Raw genomic sequence first — 16,828 nt, 5'->3', positions numbered from 1 at the left:
TCAGAGCAGGCGATGGCATCCAGGTGGAGGCCACAGTCGTATCCTAATCTCAGAAGTGACATCCCATCACTTCTGCCATGTCTTGTTCATTAGAAGTGAATCAGCAAGTCCCTTCCACACTGAAGGTGTGGGTGTGGGGGGGATTTTGCACAGACTTGAAGACCAGGAGGCAGGGATTGCTGGGGGACATCTGGAATGCTGTCTACCACAACATCTGTTTTCTCTGCAGAGTCACTGGCCTATCTCACGGCTGCTACTCATGGCTTAGATGAAGAAGCTGAGAGCCTGAAGGAGACATTTGACCCAGAGAAGGAGACTGTGAGTCTTTGTTTACATGGGTGTCTGATTACAGGATGAACTCTGAGATCTGGGGACAGTTTAAATCTACAGACGTTAGTCTCCCACCTGGTTACCAGGAGAGGCAGAGAAGCAAAGGAGATCAGAGGCGGCTCTGTAGCCTTCCCTGCATGATTCCTGAGAGCTGTTTGCTTTTAACCTTCTTCCACCTTTTAGATCCCAGACATTGATCCTACTGCCAAGCTGCTCCAGCCACCTGCACCTGTCATGCCATTGGATACCAACTGGCCCTTACTGACTGTGTCTAAAGGCTTCTTTGAAGGCTCCATTGCCAGCAAGGGTAAGTGCCCACCCCTCTGTAGTGTTTTTGTTATTGTTTGTTTTGTGAAGAGCTGTCCTACAGAGTACCTTCAGCTCCTTTGTCCTTCCTTCTGTGTGAGATCATGGAGCACAGAGACGCCAATCTGAGCTATGGTACATGCTTTTAAAAATTAAATAAAAGCATTATGAGATTATTAGAATTTGGAAAATAGGGGGAGAAAAGAAAGTTGTGTCTTAGTCCAGGCCTCCGACAACCACTCTGCACATGTGGGTGCATTTCCTTAGGCTTTTCCATATGTGTGGTTGGTCACTCAGTCCCGTTTAGTATTTTATCGTTCACGATGTACGGTCTTAAGGCACCAGGGCAGCGACCTCAGACTCTGGCATGCGGGCGTATGCAGACCTGAGCTACCTCCCACCGCTACTCCCACCCTTGCCCGCTCTGGTTTTCTTGGCTGAAAGCTTAGATAGACCCCTGGGCATCTTGTGCCCAGGCCTGCTCATCCCTCCACCTCTCACCTACCCTGTGTCCCCATGCCGTGTACACACTGTAGAGGTGGTAGCTCAGCAGAGCTCTCAGCAGGAAACTCTAAGAGTTGCTAAGTAAAAAATGGTTTAAGAGGGGCACCTGAGTAGCTCAGTTGGTTGAGTGTCTGCCTTTGGCTCAGGTCATGATGCTGGAGTCCTGGGATCGAGCCCCATATCGGGCTCCCTGCTCAGCAGGGAGTCTGCTTCTCCCGCTCCCCCTGCTTCTTCCCCTCACTTGTTTGAGGGTGCGCACGCTCTCTCTCTCTTTCAAATAAACAAAACCTTTAAAAAAAAATGGTTTAAGAGGCAGGTTTTAGTAGCAGGAAGGCCTTTCCATCTCTCTTCTATTCCCTCTCCCTTTGAAAACTACTGCAAGTTAGCGTAGCATATATACTACAAAAATAAATAATAAACAAGAACATTGAGTGGACAGGGCCTTGGCACCTGCTTTTGTAAGGATGCAGCTTGCCTGCAGAAGAGGCCAGATCTCAGACTTGCCTGGCATAACCAGTTCCTTTCTGTTCCTTCTCTCTCTAGGCAAGGGAGGAGCACTGGCTGCTGACATTGACATTGACACTGTTGGCACCGAGGGCTGGGGAGAGGATGCGGAGCTGCAGCTGGACGAAGGTAAGAGTGTACTTCTTGGACTCCTGGAAGGATGGTGGCCTGGGTGGGGGCTGGGTTGTGGGGCACTCCTGCAGGGTTCCAAACCATGGGACCCATAAAGATCCTAGCATTGTGCTTTCTTTGGGCTAAAGATTATATCACTCTGCAAATCCACTTTGAGCCTGGATTTTCCTTACAGACGGCTTTGTGGAGGCTACAGAAGGTCTGGGGGACGACGCTCTTGGCAAGGGACAGGAAGAAGGAGGCGGCTGGGATGTCGAAGAGGACCTGGAGCTCCCTCCTGAGCTGGTGCATGGGGTTCTTACCCTTAGAAGGCTCCCTCTGCTTCTCCCTATGCAAGCCATTGTCCTTACCGCTCCCGACCTGTCCTGAGGCTCCCGAAAGGGAGGGGGTCTAGATCGTCCTGGTCTGATGCTTGTCTCCATTTGAAAGAAAGAAAGGAGATAATCAGGTTGTGCCAACAGCAGCTTATGAAAAGGCAGCAGGCTTTGTTGTCTGAATTGGAGCTTTTGGTGTATCATTTTGTTACTTGTGAAGCTGCTCGTATTTTGAAGATTTTCTCCCACAACCATCCCCCTTCCTCCCCAGTCGTGTCTGGGAACAAGGTAAAGGGCTGTGTTTAGATTGATCAGCACAAAGTGCTTGAATGGCTTACAAAATGACTGACCTGTTTTTCTTCTAGGATATACCCCCTGGGGCAGCTGGGGGTGCTGAGGATGGGTTCTTTGTGCCCCCCACCAAGGGAACCAGCCCAACTCAGGTAAGTAGAGAAACACAGCCCTATGGGCATGACTTTTGGTTCTGAGCTGGCTACACTGGCTTAATGTATAATGAGTGGCTAATACTTTTCTGCTCTAGATACAGAGTAGGATAGTTTGGGAGGAGAAAGGGCAAAGTTTTACTTGGCTTGGGTTTTCTGTTTCTTGTTAGATCTGGTGCAATAACTCTCAGCTTCCAGTTGATCACATCCTGGCAGGCTCTTTTGAAACAGCCATGCGGGTAAGTCTTAGAGTAACGTTGGCTCTTGTTGAGTGTTCCTCGTTCAGGGTCCCCAGGGAGAAGGTTGACTCATCTTAACCAAATGGAAATTAACCCATCCACAAGGGCAGAGGTGTGTCTTTATCGTGGAAACCCTGGTCTTGCCTAAGGAAACTTGCCTCATAAGGCCTTCCTCTTAGTGCTTTCCATTTGGCTTAGTAATCTCTTCAGGTGGATCCTACCAGCCACCTCCCCCCCCCATGTATAGTCTGCTTTGTGGCTCACATCAGTGAAGTCAGCGCCCCTTCACGAACAGGTGTGTGTTTTGAACGCTAAACCATATATTATGATGGCAGTAACAGTAACTACAAATGCAACAACCACGAACATTTCCTCAGTGTTGACTGTGTATCCGGCACTATCCTAAATGCTTTATAGGTATTATTAAATGCGGTAGGTCCTATAATTAAGTGTGATTTACTGATGAGGAAACAAGTACAGAGAAGTACCTTGCCCAGGGTCAGCTGGTTTTTCAGTGGCAGGGTCACAGTTTTTGTGTTTCTTTCCTCCTGTATTCCAGCTCCTTCACGACCAAGTGGGGGTGACCCAGTTTGGCCCCTATAAGCAACTGTTCCTACAGACCTATGCCCGCGGCCGTACCACCTATCAGGCCCTGCCCTGCCTGCCCTCCATGTACGGCTATCCTAATCGCAATTGGTAAGGCCCCTTGCTCCTGACTTGTGTCTCTTCCAGCTTGGGGTAGGTATTTCAGATGGTAGCCTGGGGGACAGTTAACCCTTGTCCCAGAGCTGAGGTTTCCTAGTAGGAAGAGAACTTCGGCTTGACACTGCATGAGGCTTGGTTTATACATCTGCACCCAGTTCCCCTTCCTGTTTCCCCCGTTGAGTCTGGTGGAGTCCCGATTCTCCTTTCTTCTTCCTACTTTTCCAAACGTCCAGGAAGGATGCAGGGCTGAAGAACGGTGTACCAGCGGTGGGCCTGAAGCTTAATGACCTCATTCAGCGGCTGCAGCTCTGCTACCAGCTCACCACTGTTGGCAAGTTTGAGGAGGCTGTGGAAAAATTCCGCTCCATCTTGCTCAGTGTGCCTCTTCTCGTTGTGGACAATAAACAGGAGATTGCAGAGGTAGGAGGGGCAGCTGCTTGTTGTAGTCCTGGGCACCCCCACATCCTTGCCTCTGCACCGTGACCTTGCTTCGCCCCTCTCTGCAGGCCCAGCAGCTCATCACCATCTGCCGTGAGTACATTGTGGGTTTGTCCATGGAGATAGAAAGGAAGAAGCTGCCCAAAGAGACTCTGGATCAGCAGAAGCGCATCTGCGAGGTACTGTCTCTGGGCCTCTGCGCAGCACAGAGGTGTCCTCCCCCTCCCCCACCAGCAGATCTGAATTCTGGACTTCTCAACCCAGATTGCAGTCTGGGGAGTAAGAGATATTTGGGCCCACTTCTGTGAGGAGAGGGTGTATTTTTCTGCCCTTCTTCATTCCGTCAGTCCTCCATCCCCAGGGGGCAGAAGATCCCTCTGCTGTATAATCAGTCCTGTTTTTGTTTGCTTTGTGTGGTGATTAATGCCCCTGCAGCCGCCTATAAATGATCTGTGTTGGCTGTAGCATCAGCGGGGCATGTGTCCCTCCTTCTGTCCACCAGATGGCAGCCTATTTCACCCACTCAAACCTGCAGCCTGTGCACATGATCCTGGTGCTGCGGACGGCCCTCAACCTCTTCTTCAAGCTCAAGAACTTTAAGACAGCTGCCACCTTTGCTCGGCGCCTGTTGGAACTTGGGCCCAAGCCGGAGGTGGCTCAACAGGTAGATGGGAACTCCTGTAAGCGTAAAGGAATCAGATCGCTTACATGGAGGGAGTAGACGACCAAGGCCCTTGCCTCTGAAACAAAGCACTGAAAAACAACATTCAACAAAAGGACCCAACAGAACGCCATCCTCTTTACTTAGTGGCGTGGGTGCCTCCTTTTGTTCCGGGAAAGGGAACTTCTAACTCATTTGGCCGTGGTGCAGGTGTAAGAGGGACCTACTCCCTAGAATAGCTCTAGTCTTCCTGTGCCTAAGCTCTGCTACCCATTACCACCACTGCTAACCTGCACACACACGAGCTGCTACTTGTATTCTCTAGAAGCATTCCTCTCGGGCAGTCGAAGCCAGTCTTAACCCTTTGAGTCCTGACCCTGATAATTCCCAGACTTGGCGGAGGAATATGGGTCTAGATCCATGGAACCACTTTGCTATTGAGAAGGGGAGATCCTGATACAGCAGGAACGGTAACTGTGACCCCTTCACATATGTCCTGTACGGAGGACGTATTCTGATTTCACTCAGTACAATTGCATCTTGAATCAAAGAAACTATAAACAGTGGTGCTGAGATCATTTGAGTTCTGGTTTGCAGTTTTTGGTCCTCTTAAATAAAATATTCCTTCCCTCCCTCAGACCCGCAAAATTCTGTCTGCTTGTGAGAAGAACCCCACAGATGCCTACCAGCTCAATTACGACATGCACAACCCTTTTGACATCTGTGCTGCCTCCTATCGGCCCATCTACCGGGGAAAGCCTGTAGAGAAATGTCCGCTCAGTGGGGCCTGCTATTCCCCTGAGTTCAAGGGTCAAATCTGCAAGGTCACTACAGTAAGTACTATTCTCTAGAAATGCATCCAGGATATTGAGGGAAGAGGAAAGAGAAGGAAGCATGTTGGTCCTTTTTTCTCCTGTATTTGCCTGTAGCTCCTTGAGGCAGTGATACTGTAAACAATCAATAAACAGATCAGTGACAGACATTAACAACATGAACAACGTACACTTCTGTCCTCCCTGAAGAGTGGAGGGAGTAACCTCTCTGGGCTTTTCACCCTCACAAATCCCTAATTTTTTCCTCTGTTTCCTTTTCCACAGGTGACAGAGATTGGCAAAGACGTCATTGGTTTAAGGATCAGTCCTCTGCAGTTCCGCTAAGGCCCCCTCTGGTGTGTGCAGGTCAATCACCATAATTCCTCCGGAGAATCAGTCTCTTTGTCCTTCTAGCTCCTTTTTCCTCAACTACCCTTCAAATTATTGACATTTAGCTTTCCTGCCCTAAGACGTCGTGTCACTTTCTCTTCTTCTATGGCGAATCAGAACATCTACATTTGACTATTTCTCATCTCAAGGGTGACTACACTTGTGGTCGCAGTTGGCCTTGTCGTCCCAGCTTAGATCGTTCAAGGAACAAATGAAAACTCAGGATGCGCATGTGCTTACTGAATTCCTTTAATATTCATCCTTTCCCTCCCCACCCTCTTTGTATCTTCTTTTGGACAGAAGCAGGGTGTAATAAATAAGAGCCCATCTTTTACTCAGCCACAGCAAACTCTTAGCCATCCCCCATTTTCCTTGGACATTTAAACTCCCAGGCAGGTACCTTCTGTGTGTGCCCAGAAACTTAAAGTCTGAGAAGAAACTGGTTTTCCAAAAATACACATCACCTTTTATTGATTTGTTCTTTATAGCCATTGTTCTTGTGTTTTGTTTCTCACCCTTAATAAAGTAAATTTCTATGAGTTTTGTGACCCCATTTGTTTCCTGGACACCCTCCTGTTCGTACTCCATGTAGCTGCCTCACCAAAGCAGATAGCTTTTTTTTTTAATTTTGTAATTAAAATTACTTACTTAGAATTACTTACTTTTGTAAGTAAGAAATGCCCATTGTCTTTAAAAAAAAAAAGCATATACTGTTCATCTATTAAACTGTGAGAATGTAGAAAGCAAGTTTAGCTCCCCTGTTCCATTACTGACGACGGCAACCTTACCCCCTTTTCCTAGTTATAGCCAGTACTTACTGAGCACCTACCATGTACCTGTCTCTGTTCTAGATATTTTACAGGTAAGCCACATGTATAAAATTAATTAGTAGTACGTTATATATGTTACAGTGGTTCTATTGGCAACACAGTTTGCTTGTCATGTGCTAAGACTACATTGGATAGAGTGACATCCTTTGCCTGTGATTACAGTTTGTACTTTTTTTCATTTTAAACTCATGTTTTCAATAAACAATACATTCATGTAGTTCAAAACTCAGTAAAAGTAAAAAGCTATTCTGTGACATCTTTCTTCCACTCTTTTCCTCAGCTACCCAGTTCCTGTCACCTTCCCTCAAATAAGTAGCCACTCTTGGCGTCCTTGTGTGCGTCAGCGGTTTGTGTGTACACAAGCAGATTCCCCTGCTACACATACATGAAGCATGCTGCTAAATGAGTTTGCACCTTGTTTTATCATGTATACCGCATTTAAGATATTTTTCTACATCGTATGTTAGCTTCCCTTCTTTTACTTCTCTGCATAGTGTACCATTGAATGATTTAGTTTATGTAAGTTACCTTCTTTCCTGATGGGTATTTAGATTGTTCTCAATCTTTGTTATAAAAAATGCTGCAATGAATAACTTGAACACACATTGTACAGTTTGGGGAAGTGTATCTGTAGGACAAACTCCTCGAGATGGAATTCCTGCATCAGAGAGCACAGGCCTTGATATTTTTTTTAGCTTTAAGAGCTGCTCGCTTAAACTTAATATCCACAGACAAAGCCTGCCTTCTCAAAAACTTGCATACTACTTTGATGATACTCTCTCAAGTTGTCAACATTCTTTCTGTAAACATAGGCAAGTTGGTGATAAATTTTGGCAAAAAAAATTATTTTTCTAAGTTTACTAACTTTGCATTTAAACATAAACTTTATTCTGAACTGGGGGATATAAAAAAAAAAAGGACAATCCGTGCTTCCTGAAGCTCATGTTATTAGGGAAACAAAATGGATATATATAAAATAATTGTGAATATCAGGCAAGAATTTGAAGTTGGTCAATAAACAGTGGAGAGCCATTAAGTCCTTAAGCAAGAGAGATATACAGAAAACGCTGTAGGGGCACCTGGGTGGCTCAGTCAGTTAAACGTCAACTCCATCTCAGCTCAGGTCTCGATCTCAGGATCATGAGTTCAAGTGCAGTGTTGGGCTCTAAGCGTGGAGCCCACTTTAAAAAAATGCTGTAAAATATTATTTTGCAACAGTGTGAACTATACATTAGAAAGGCAGGAGGTGAATAAATGTGAAGATGAAGTTTCAGGAATATCACTAGTAAGAAGAAAAAAGCAGAAGCAAGTTTAAGAAATGATGCAAAGGAAGAATCATGCTTGTTTTCAACTCCATGTTCTCTCAGTTACCTCCTTATTTTCCTTATTAACATGCTTGTTACCACATTAATATAAAGCCAATAGAAATACCTGTAATGTGCTTGATAGAACGATAGTCAGAATAGAGATAGGCATGTAAGTGGTTTGGAGTTGAATGAGGAAGCCTGGAATAGATTCTGTTACAGGTGTTGGGGAGAAAGGGGTTAATCAGAGGGGGTTTCCATTATAGAAGTTTAGAATTGAAGGAACTATAATGTTACATAGTTGCAGTCTGAGGCCTTGAGTGGTGAAGGGTTTTGAACAAAAGTAGTTACAGAACTGGGACTGGGACTTCAGTCAGCTGACTTTCAGTTCAGAATGTTTTCTCCTGAGTCACACCACTTGTGCCTGGAACAATACAGTAGGTTTTGCACAGGTGATGATTTTAAGAATCTGAAGGAAAGAGTAAGGTACCTAAGCTGGTGCTTGACACAGAACTCGTGTGTGTTCAGGAAGCCGAGGATGAAAGCTGTGAAGTGACTTCATTTAGATGTGATTTCTCCCTTTAAGCTCCATCGCACTCTATCCTTCTTTTAGGAGCTTTACCTTGTACCATACTTGCTGCGTGTCTGTCTGATCCTACCTCCAGCCTAATCCCCAGGCAGCAGGGGCTGGTCCTGACTTGGCCCTCTTCCTCTCTTGTGCCCAGCACAGGATCCTAAACAGTGGATGCCCTCTAAGTGCTAAAGTCGGCTTGCGTCTGAGGCAGTTCTGGCCCATGTGAAGAGGAGGGAAGGGATGTGTAGAGTTGTCTCTATCCGTGCCTCCTCCCCCAGCTTCTCTGGATTGGAGGTTGGGTTCCGTCTGGAGAAAAGGAGGTCGTTCAGGGAAGGCAGGTCTGTCACTACTACATGTGAATTGTCCCCTGGCTCGGTCCACGGCCCCAGACTGGCTTTTTCTGCCTGAATTGCTTCAGCTGACACTGGGTTCTAAGTTCCTAGGCCTGTGTCCTTCAGTCCTGGCAGTCCTGATGGGGAACAGGGGGTGAGAGAGCCGCTAGACCCCACCGAGAAGTGTGCCTTGTCGGGGTCTGGGCGGGCAAAGAGCCGCCAGCGAGCGCCTACCCACCGCAGGCCCAGCCCAGGAGCTGAGAACCCAGCAGTGAAGGCAACACTCGGAAATCTTTGCCGGCGTGGTGTTTAAATTCTAGGCGGCGGCGGCGGCGGCGGGGAGACAGGAAACCAGGGAAGTAAAATATATCGCATGCCAGAGAGTGTGAAGTGTTGAGGAAAACGAGGAAACGGTTACTTCTCTGGATAATGCGAGAAGGTGAAATAAAGGAAGCTAGGCTACTAAGTAACCTGGCAGAAGTTAACAGTAAGACAGTAAGTTCCACTCCGTTAGTTCACCGGTTCCTGGCCAGAAGGGAGAAAAGAGAGAGAGGGGGAAAAAAAGCAACCCCCCCCCCCCCCGCCAAAACCCAAAACAAGACCAAAAAAACTCCGTTTCCTGTCCCTTTAAAAATGGCGGCTCCGCACCGACCAGTACTGCTATTGGTTGCACGAGGGGAAGGGGCGGGGCGGGGCGCAGGCGCCGCGGAGACCCGCCTCCTACGGCAAGCCGGAGAGAGCAAGATGGCCGCCGCTGAGGAGGACTGTGGTGCTGGGGCCGACGCTGACCGGGAATTGGAAGAGCTCCTGGAAAGTAAGAGCTGGTAAAGGGAGAGACCCGACGGGGGCGGTTGTAAGGGCTCATTCGACGGTAAACTGAACCTGAGATATTGGGGGCGGAGCGGGAGAGGCTTTCCAAAGGTTGGCCGGGGGCGGAGGATCTGCCTGCGACTCCGAAGAAAATCTCTGGGTCACCCTCTCCTCCGCGGCGGGAGCTAAGGAGCCCATCTGGGGCCCCTGAGCGTGTCAGACCGTTGATTTCCGGGCCGGAGGGGAAACGGTAACCCACCGGACGGCGATTCCCGATCCGACCCCGACCTCCCGTTGCTCTACGTGAGCAAGTTCTCGGACCTGACTTCCTTCCCGCCAGCAGCTGCATTCGGTCCTTCGTGGCCAGAGACCCCGACGCTCACGGACTGCTTGCTTTAAGTGTCGACAAGCCCGTGGCGCGGCCGTCTGTGCGCTGTCCTCTCCTCACTCGTCTTTCGCCAGGCCTTTCACCTTTTCCTCAGCAGGCCCTGTTCCAGTTCTTTCACCATGTCAGAGCTCAAGCCAGCTCCCTTCTACGGTTCTGGGCGGAGACGGTTCACCCTCCTGAAAGAGGCTGAATGTTCTTTCTTCCTTAGCCCTGTCCTCCGCTCCTCTGTTGGTTGCTTGCCCGCAGTGGGCCATGCCCTCCCCCAGGCCTGGCAGGCAGAATGGTGGTGAGGACTCAGGTTTTTCAGGGCAGCGGTGAATATGTTTTGTCTCTTGCCCAGTCACAGAGATGTGGGCTGACGGAAAGATGAGCAGAAACGGTGAGGAATGCCAAGTGACTCTGTGTGGATTGGCACATCATTAGCTACAGAGAGGAGGAGGCCAGAGGGAGCTCTAGGAGCTTTGCCACGGGAGGGCTGAATCTGAGGAAAGAGAAGAGAGTTCAGTGCTCTCCAGGGAGTGCAGCGTGCTCTCCCTCAGTTTGTGCTAGTGCTAGGACCCATGGGAAGCTGGGTGGAACATCACGTGGCTTCTGCTTTCTTGCCAAAAATTATTCCCTTGAGGGCTCCAGAGTGAGTTCAGGGGTTTAAGGACATCTGTGCTCTCTGCTCCTGTTGGATATTTGTGTGGGATTTCTGGGGACCCATTAGATGTGGCAAGGAAGGCACTGTGTAGACGGAGAGGTCTTTGCAGAACTTTTAACTCTCTCCTCCCAGCTCTGAGAGAGATGCCTCTTCCATCTTAAGGGATTTCTTCTCCTTTGATCACATAAATTGGGTGATGAGGAGAGAAGTGGGAAGCTTATTGAGGGGTGGGCCAGGAGAGGGAGACTCAAAAAAAAATTTAGAAAAGTTGGCACTTTGAAAGATTGTTCTCTTAATGCTTTGCCCAGAACTACCCTCCCCTGACCCCAGCCTTGCATCCTCATCCATCCCCCAACACACACACTATGTCTCTTGTCTCTGAAGGTGCTCTTGATGATTTCGATAAGGCCAAACCCTCCCCAGCACCCCCTCCTACCACCACGGCCCCTGATGCTTCGGGGCCCCAGAAGAGATCGCCAGGAGACACTGCCAAAGTATAAATTCCGCCCTCTTAGGGGAGGGGGAGGGGATGGGCATGCATCTCTGAGCAGAGGTGGGGCAAGCCCCTGCGGGTTGGAGTGGACTGGGGGGAGGAGGCCTTGGCCTTACACTGCTGAGTGCTCTTTCAGGCCTCAGTCCTGGTAAACAGGGACTTTTGATGATGGAGTGGTGGGATCTCGAGGAAGTTCTTTGAAAAAAGAGCAGGTTTAAATGGTTGGTTTGGGAATGCCACGCCATACCCTTTCCGCAGTGGTCAGATGCCTTTCTTACTGTTCTTAAGAGAGGAGTTAGAATGGCCAGTGGAGATGGGCAGGAGGGAAGCACTGCATTTCCCAGAGCCACTGCCTGTGGCTTTTGTCAGAGTTGCCAAGTAAGAGATGCATTTTGGTCACCTATTCCCTGCAGGATGCCCTCTTTGCCTCCCAAGAGAAGTTTTTCCAGGAACTGTTCGACAGCGAGCTGGCTTCCCAAGCCACTGCGGAGTTCGAGAAGGCGATGAAGGAGTTGGCTGAGGAAGAGCCCCACCTGGTGGAGCAGTTCCAGAAGCTCTCAGAAGCTGCTGGGAGAGTGGGTGAGGAGGAGGCCCCGAGGGCTGGAACTATCTGAACAAACTTCTGTCATCTTTGTTGCCTGAGAACACTAGAACTCTTGGTAAAGCTGATAGCGCTCCTTATATCACTGCCATGGGTCGGGGCCAGGAGATGGGAAGAGGATAGGAACATGGCTTAATGAAAGGGATGAGGCTGAAAAATCATTGAAAAGATTATTAAAAACTGACCTTTTAAAGGTCACAGTGTTGTGGGTGTCATCACGGAGAACAAACTGATACACAGTTCCTGTAGATTCGTGAAAATGGCTATGAAGATAACCACAGAGGATTCAGAGATTTGGAGTGCTAGTGATCCGCTAGTAAATGTTCCATATCCAAGCTGATAACCAGGTCAGTCTGGGTAAGCAGACAGATGAAACCTAAAGACCTTGGCTTTCTTGATCTTCCTTAGGCAGTGACGCAACCTCCCAACAAGAATTTACGTCTTGCCTGAAGGAGACACTAAGTGGACTCGCCAAAAATGCCACTGATCTTCAGGTGAGGGAAAGGGGTAGGGGCCATGAGGGACCTCTCAGGCACATCAGCAGCAGAGTCTCAAAAAACACACTATTTGGTAGCCACACTATTTTGCTGCAGGCAAGTTTAAATAGTTCTTTCCCACCTGAAAGGGTGATAAGCATTCCAAGAAGGCAATATACAGATCTTCCTCAACTTACGATGGGGTTACACCTTGATAAACCCATCATAAGTTGGAACTATCATAAGTTGAAAATGCATTTAATATACCTACCCTACTTACCATCACAGCTTAGCCTCGCCTACCTTAAACACATTTAGGACACTTACGTGAGCCTACAGTTGGGCAAATTCATCCACCACAAAGCTTATTTTCTAATAAGGTGTTGAGTATCTCATGTAATTTATTGAATGCTGTGCTGAAAGTGAAAAACAGTGGTTATAAGGGGATGGAATGGTTGTCAGTGCATCAGTTGTTGACCCTGGTGATCACGTGGCTGCCTGGGAGCCATGGCCACTGCCTAGCATTACAAGAGAGTATCATCTGCATATCACTAGCCTGGGAAAAGATCCAAATTCAAGATTTGAAGTACGGTTTCTACTGAATGTGCATCCCTTTCACACCATCATAAAGTTGAAAAGTGGTCCTAAGTCAGGGACCATCTGTATTTGCTTACCTCCTTTCTGTCCTTTCTAGAACTCAGGCATGTCAGAGGAGGAACTGACCAAGGCCATGGAAGGGCTGGGCATGGATGAAGGGGATGGGGAAGGGAACATTCTCCCCATTATGCAGAGCATCATGCAGAACCTCCTGTCCAAGGATGTGCTGTACCCATCACTGAAAGAGATTACTGAAAAGGTTTGTGAACTTACATTTCTGCTTTTCCTCCTTGTTTTCTGTTGTGTCAACCCCTGTGGGCTACTTTGCTTAGAGCCTACAGAGCTAGAGAGTAACTTGAGTGCACAAGCCATCCAGTCTTTTCTCCTTTGTGTATTTGGAGCAGGAGGGCTGGGGAGGAGCTATGTCTCTGGGAATAAAGGTACCACACTGAAGATGTTGAAGGTAGAAGGGGAAGTCCTTCAGCTCTGGTTTCTGTAAACTGTTTTGGGGCTGCTATCTGACCAGCCCTTTCTTTTGCTTGTTTTATGCTATGAATAGTTTAAGAGTAGTGTAAAAGATGGTTCCTGCTGTCAGAGAGCCTACAGAATACAGGAATAGAAGCGTTTCAGTGACACAGTCCAACATGTGGTCAAGTGTGAAGTGAGTAGTTAGACCAGGAGTCAGCAGGCCAAGGTCTGGGTGGACCAGAGCCAACTCTCAAGCTAAGAATTGTTGAAGGTTGTAAAGTCAAAACAGAAGAAAGAAAGGCTATGTGACAGATCACATACGGCCCATAAGGGCTAAAATATTACCATGTAGCCCTTCACAGAAGAAGTGCGCCATCCTCTGGTGACCATCCGTGCTAGCATAGCCAGGTGATGGGGTTGGAGTCAGTGCCACTTCCTACGCTGAACTCACTTCTTCAGTTTTTCTTTCCTCTGTGTCCTCCCCTTTCCCTTCATATTCTATTGTTTTTCATATTTAATTGCCTTTCCTATCCATTGTTCATTAATTCTTCCCCACCCATTCTGTCTTTTCTTAGTATCCAGAATGGTTGCAGAGTCACCGGGAGTCTCTTCCTCCAGAGCAGTTTGAAAAATATCAGGAACAACATAGTGTCATGGGCAAGATATGTGAGCAGTTTGAGGCAGAGAGCCCCACAGACAGTGAGGCCACTCAGAAGGCTCGTTTTGAGTTAGTGCTGGATCTTATGCAGCAGGTAAGGCCTCCTCTTGCTGTCTGCCCCCTGGTGCTGTCTCTTTGGGTGTTCGGTGGAGGAGGTATCTGGGAAGAATGCCACACTGCCAAACCCAGGCGGAGGAGGAAGCACAAGAGAGGTCCCATAGCCTGGTCCCCAGAAGACAGGAGAGAGACCATGGCTCAGATTCTTCTTGGGCTGCTATATTGTTTTCTAGGATTTTCTCTTTCTCAAGTTCCTCTTATTTTCCAGCTACAGGATTTGGGCCATCCTCCAAAAGAACTGGCTGGGGAGATGGTGAGTATATCTTCTAGATTTGAATGTGAGTCCCAGGTTTCTGGAATTCTGTAATCTTTAATGATTGCACATGAAGCGATCACTGTGGCTACAGGGGAAGCCCCTTCAAAAGCTCTCACGTGAGGTAAGAGCAGTAATCTCAGTTCCTCCATCTCTTCTCCAGCCTCCTGGCCTCAACTTTGACCTGGATGCCCTCAATCTGTCGGGCCCACCAGGTGCCAATGGCGAACAGTGTCTGATCATGTGAAACACAACACGTGTCTGTCCCTGATTCCCAGCCATGGGGAGCATCTGGAGTCAGCAGAACCACTGGGAACTGAGGCAGGAGTGTCGTCTGCACGAGCAGTCTGCCCACTGCCCTCTGTCGTCCCAGCTGAGATTGTGCCATACCAGCTGAGGCTTTTACTCTTATCTTTCTAGAAACATGGCCTATTGTGCAGGCTGGTTCTGTGAGCCCTATCCACGTGGTTTCTGCTACTAGCAAAGGCCCAGCTACCTTCCAGGTGAAGGAAGGCATCCCTTGTGGGGCATGCACTTTCTTCCCTGCCAAATAATGTTATATATGGCCACACAGATGTTCACTTTTGCATCCAGGGTCTTTGTGCCTTGTCTCTACTCCCTCTTGGACCTGGGGAGCAGAGACAGAGTCCTGGGACTCTGTATTTCTCTAGTTCTTTTGGGCAGGGCCTTTGGGAATGAATGGGGAGAAACAGCCCGGGCTGGTTCTCTAGGTCTGTCACCACGTCCTCCTGCCTTTAGACAGACAGTTGTGAATTCTGTGAAGGAAAAGGAAGTGGGGCCTTTTGCATCTAATGACAGTAGGGTTGAAAGAGAAGCCCTGGGATTCTCCTCTCTCGAGGTGCTGAGCTTTCAACTCTCTGTTCCAGCCTGAGAACTAAAGTTGTTACCTTGGTTCTTTATACAATGCTGTGTGATGTGGGTGAAACCAGCCCTTGACCTTCCTGCACCCCCTGTCCCTCTTCATCTCTCTTTTTAAATACCTGTTAATTCCAACCCTTCTCTGAACCCAAGCTGTGACAAAGAAGGGCCATCCTATTTCCCCTCATCTGGGCCATCCACCACTCTGATTGGCCCCTCTCCCTGGAAAACACATATAATTACAGTGTCAGGCCTAGGAAATGAATGACTGTTCTTCCCCAGATACGTTCTGGCTTATTTGAGACCTCCGATTTCTTTGAATCCTGTCCCTTGATTAAGCAGGTGTCTTGGGAATGGGAGTGGGGTGCAGCCTGGGTCCTTTTTCTTGACTAATAAATATTCTGATTGAGGAGTGTGGCCTGTTTTTCATTCAGGTCTTTGATCTTCCTCACCTTCTGTAAGCTGCAGTGTGAGGAATGTTTGCATACTAGTTCTGCATAACATTGCAGTGTTGGATTCTACCACCACCCCCTTTCCCCAGCTCGGTCTGCACCTCACTTGGCAAAGGAGACTGGCCATCTTGCCTCATTCTCTCTGGGTGTTTCAATCTGGGAAACCCTTCAATTGGTACTGTACCCTAACATTTGACATTCTTATTATTGTTAGTAATGTTAATGTGTTTTTTTTTTTTTTAAGATTTTATTTATGTATTTGACAGAGAGAGAGCGAGAGAGGGAACACAAGCAGGGGGAGTGGGAGAGGGAGAAGCAGGCTTCCCGCCGAGCAGGGAGCCCGATGCGGGGCTCGATCCCAGGACCCTGGGATCATGACCTGAGCCGAAGGCAGCCGCTAACGACTGAGCCACCCAGGCGCCCCAACATTTTTTTTTTAATTACTGTTTTTTTTCGAGTTGACCTTGCACCTCTCTTTGGGAACCAATGCATCCATGGACCTTGGCTGCCATGTGTTGGTGGGTACTCTGGTCAGGCCAGCTGGCTGTCCCATTTCCGCACTCAGAAGATGGGGCACAGAGCAAGGGTACATTCAGCATCTGAGTCACTTTGCGTTCCTGACATGCCACTTCCCTTGGGTTAAGCTTTTCACCCCTTAAAATGATCCTACATGTTCTGTGGTGTTGACAAGGAAGGAAGTGCTCTGAGGGCCTCAGGCTGTTTGGGAACATCCAGCTACTGTACCTTATCAGAGTATGGGCAGAGCCCCAGTCTGAATCCGAGACTCCTCTACTGTAGAGCTGCAGGAGGTGGGAACAGTGCAGGCGGACTTGTGATGATGGTCACAGGGCCTGAAGGGCCAAAATTCTCTCATCTAGCTCCGGCCAAAAGCTGGACGAGGATAGAGAGGAGAAGGGAAGAACAAAAAGGCCCTGCCCAAGTGCCTACTCTACTGGCGGCTTTCTTTTACAAATTCTCATTCCCGCTGGCCTAGTCAGGGCTTACTCCAGGAATCTAAACAGATGTCCTAGTCCAATTTAGTTTTGCTCCGAAGTCATTTGTTTTCATTTTGATTGAACATAAACAAATTGACCTCCAGTTACTCTGTGTTCCAGAAGCACTATTTGAGTGATTCTGTGACTTTTGGAAGGATAGAGCAGTCCTTCTCAAACTGT

At 48.3% G+C, this 16,828-nt stretch overlaps 2 protein-coding genes across 6 annotated transcripts in view; both read left to right on the top strand.

The window, feature by feature from the left end:
* The window catches only part of COPA (COPI coat complex subunit alpha), a 43,562-nt gene extending 37,236 nt beyond the window's left edge, over positions 1-6,326 (top strand). For 3 of the 4 annotated variants that reach the window (XM_021682060.1, XM_044915884.1, XM_044915883.1), the window contains 12 exons: positions 230-318; positions 514-637; positions 1,684-1,773; positions 1,952-2,061; positions 2,456-2,533; positions 2,704-2,772; positions 3,332-3,468; positions 3,711-3,897; positions 3,984-4,094; positions 4,418-4,579; positions 5,215-5,409; positions 5,674-6,326. In XM_021682060.1, coding sequence (XP_021537735.1) covers positions 230-318; positions 514-637; positions 1,684-1,773; positions 1,952-2,061; positions 2,456-2,533; positions 2,704-2,772; positions 3,332-3,468; positions 3,711-3,897; positions 3,984-4,094; positions 4,418-4,579; positions 5,215-5,409; positions 5,674-5,733 — 1,412 coding nt within the window. In that variant the 3' untranslated portion in view covers positions 5,734-6,326. The remainder of the gene's footprint in view (positions 1-229; positions 319-513; positions 638-1,683; positions 1,774-1,951; positions 2,062-2,455; positions 2,534-2,703; positions 2,773-3,331; positions 3,469-3,710; positions 3,898-3,983; positions 4,095-4,417; positions 4,580-5,214; positions 5,410-5,673) is intronic. The other variant, XM_044915885.1, reaches the window with a different exon arrangement.
* A 3,213-nt stretch (positions 6,327-9,539) lies between these two features.
* Positions 9,540-15,850, top strand: PEX19 (peroxisomal biogenesis factor 19). Of its 2 annotated transcripts, none has more exons than XM_021681910.1 (8): positions 9,540-9,632; positions 11,044-11,153; positions 11,566-11,731; positions 12,162-12,247; positions 12,924-13,085; positions 13,870-14,046; positions 14,278-14,322; positions 14,486-15,850. In XM_021681910.1, the coding sequence occupies exons 1-8, from the start codon at positions 9,563-9,565 to the stop codon at positions 14,567-14,569; spliced, it is 900 nt and encodes a 299-aa protein (XP_021537585.1). In that variant the 5' UTR covers positions 9,540-9,562; the 3' UTR covers positions 14,570-15,850. The 2 variants fall into 2 exon arrangements, with proteins under 2 accessions (XP_021537585.1, XP_044772216.1); XM_044916281.1 differs by having other exon boundaries at positions 9,557-9,632; positions 14,284-14,322.
* Positions 15,851-16,828: the final 978 nt, after the last annotated feature.

Source organism: Neomonachus schauinslandi, chromosome 6, assembly GCF_002201575.2.
Source record: "Neomonachus schauinslandi chromosome 6, ASM220157v2, whole genome shotgun sequence".
Classification (NCBI taxonomy): domain Eukaryota; kingdom Metazoa; phylum Chordata; class Mammalia; order Carnivora; family Phocidae; genus Neomonachus; species Neomonachus schauinslandi.
The sequence above is the reverse complement of the archived record's forward strand: the minus strand, read 5'-3'. Positions and strand labels throughout refer to the sequence as shown.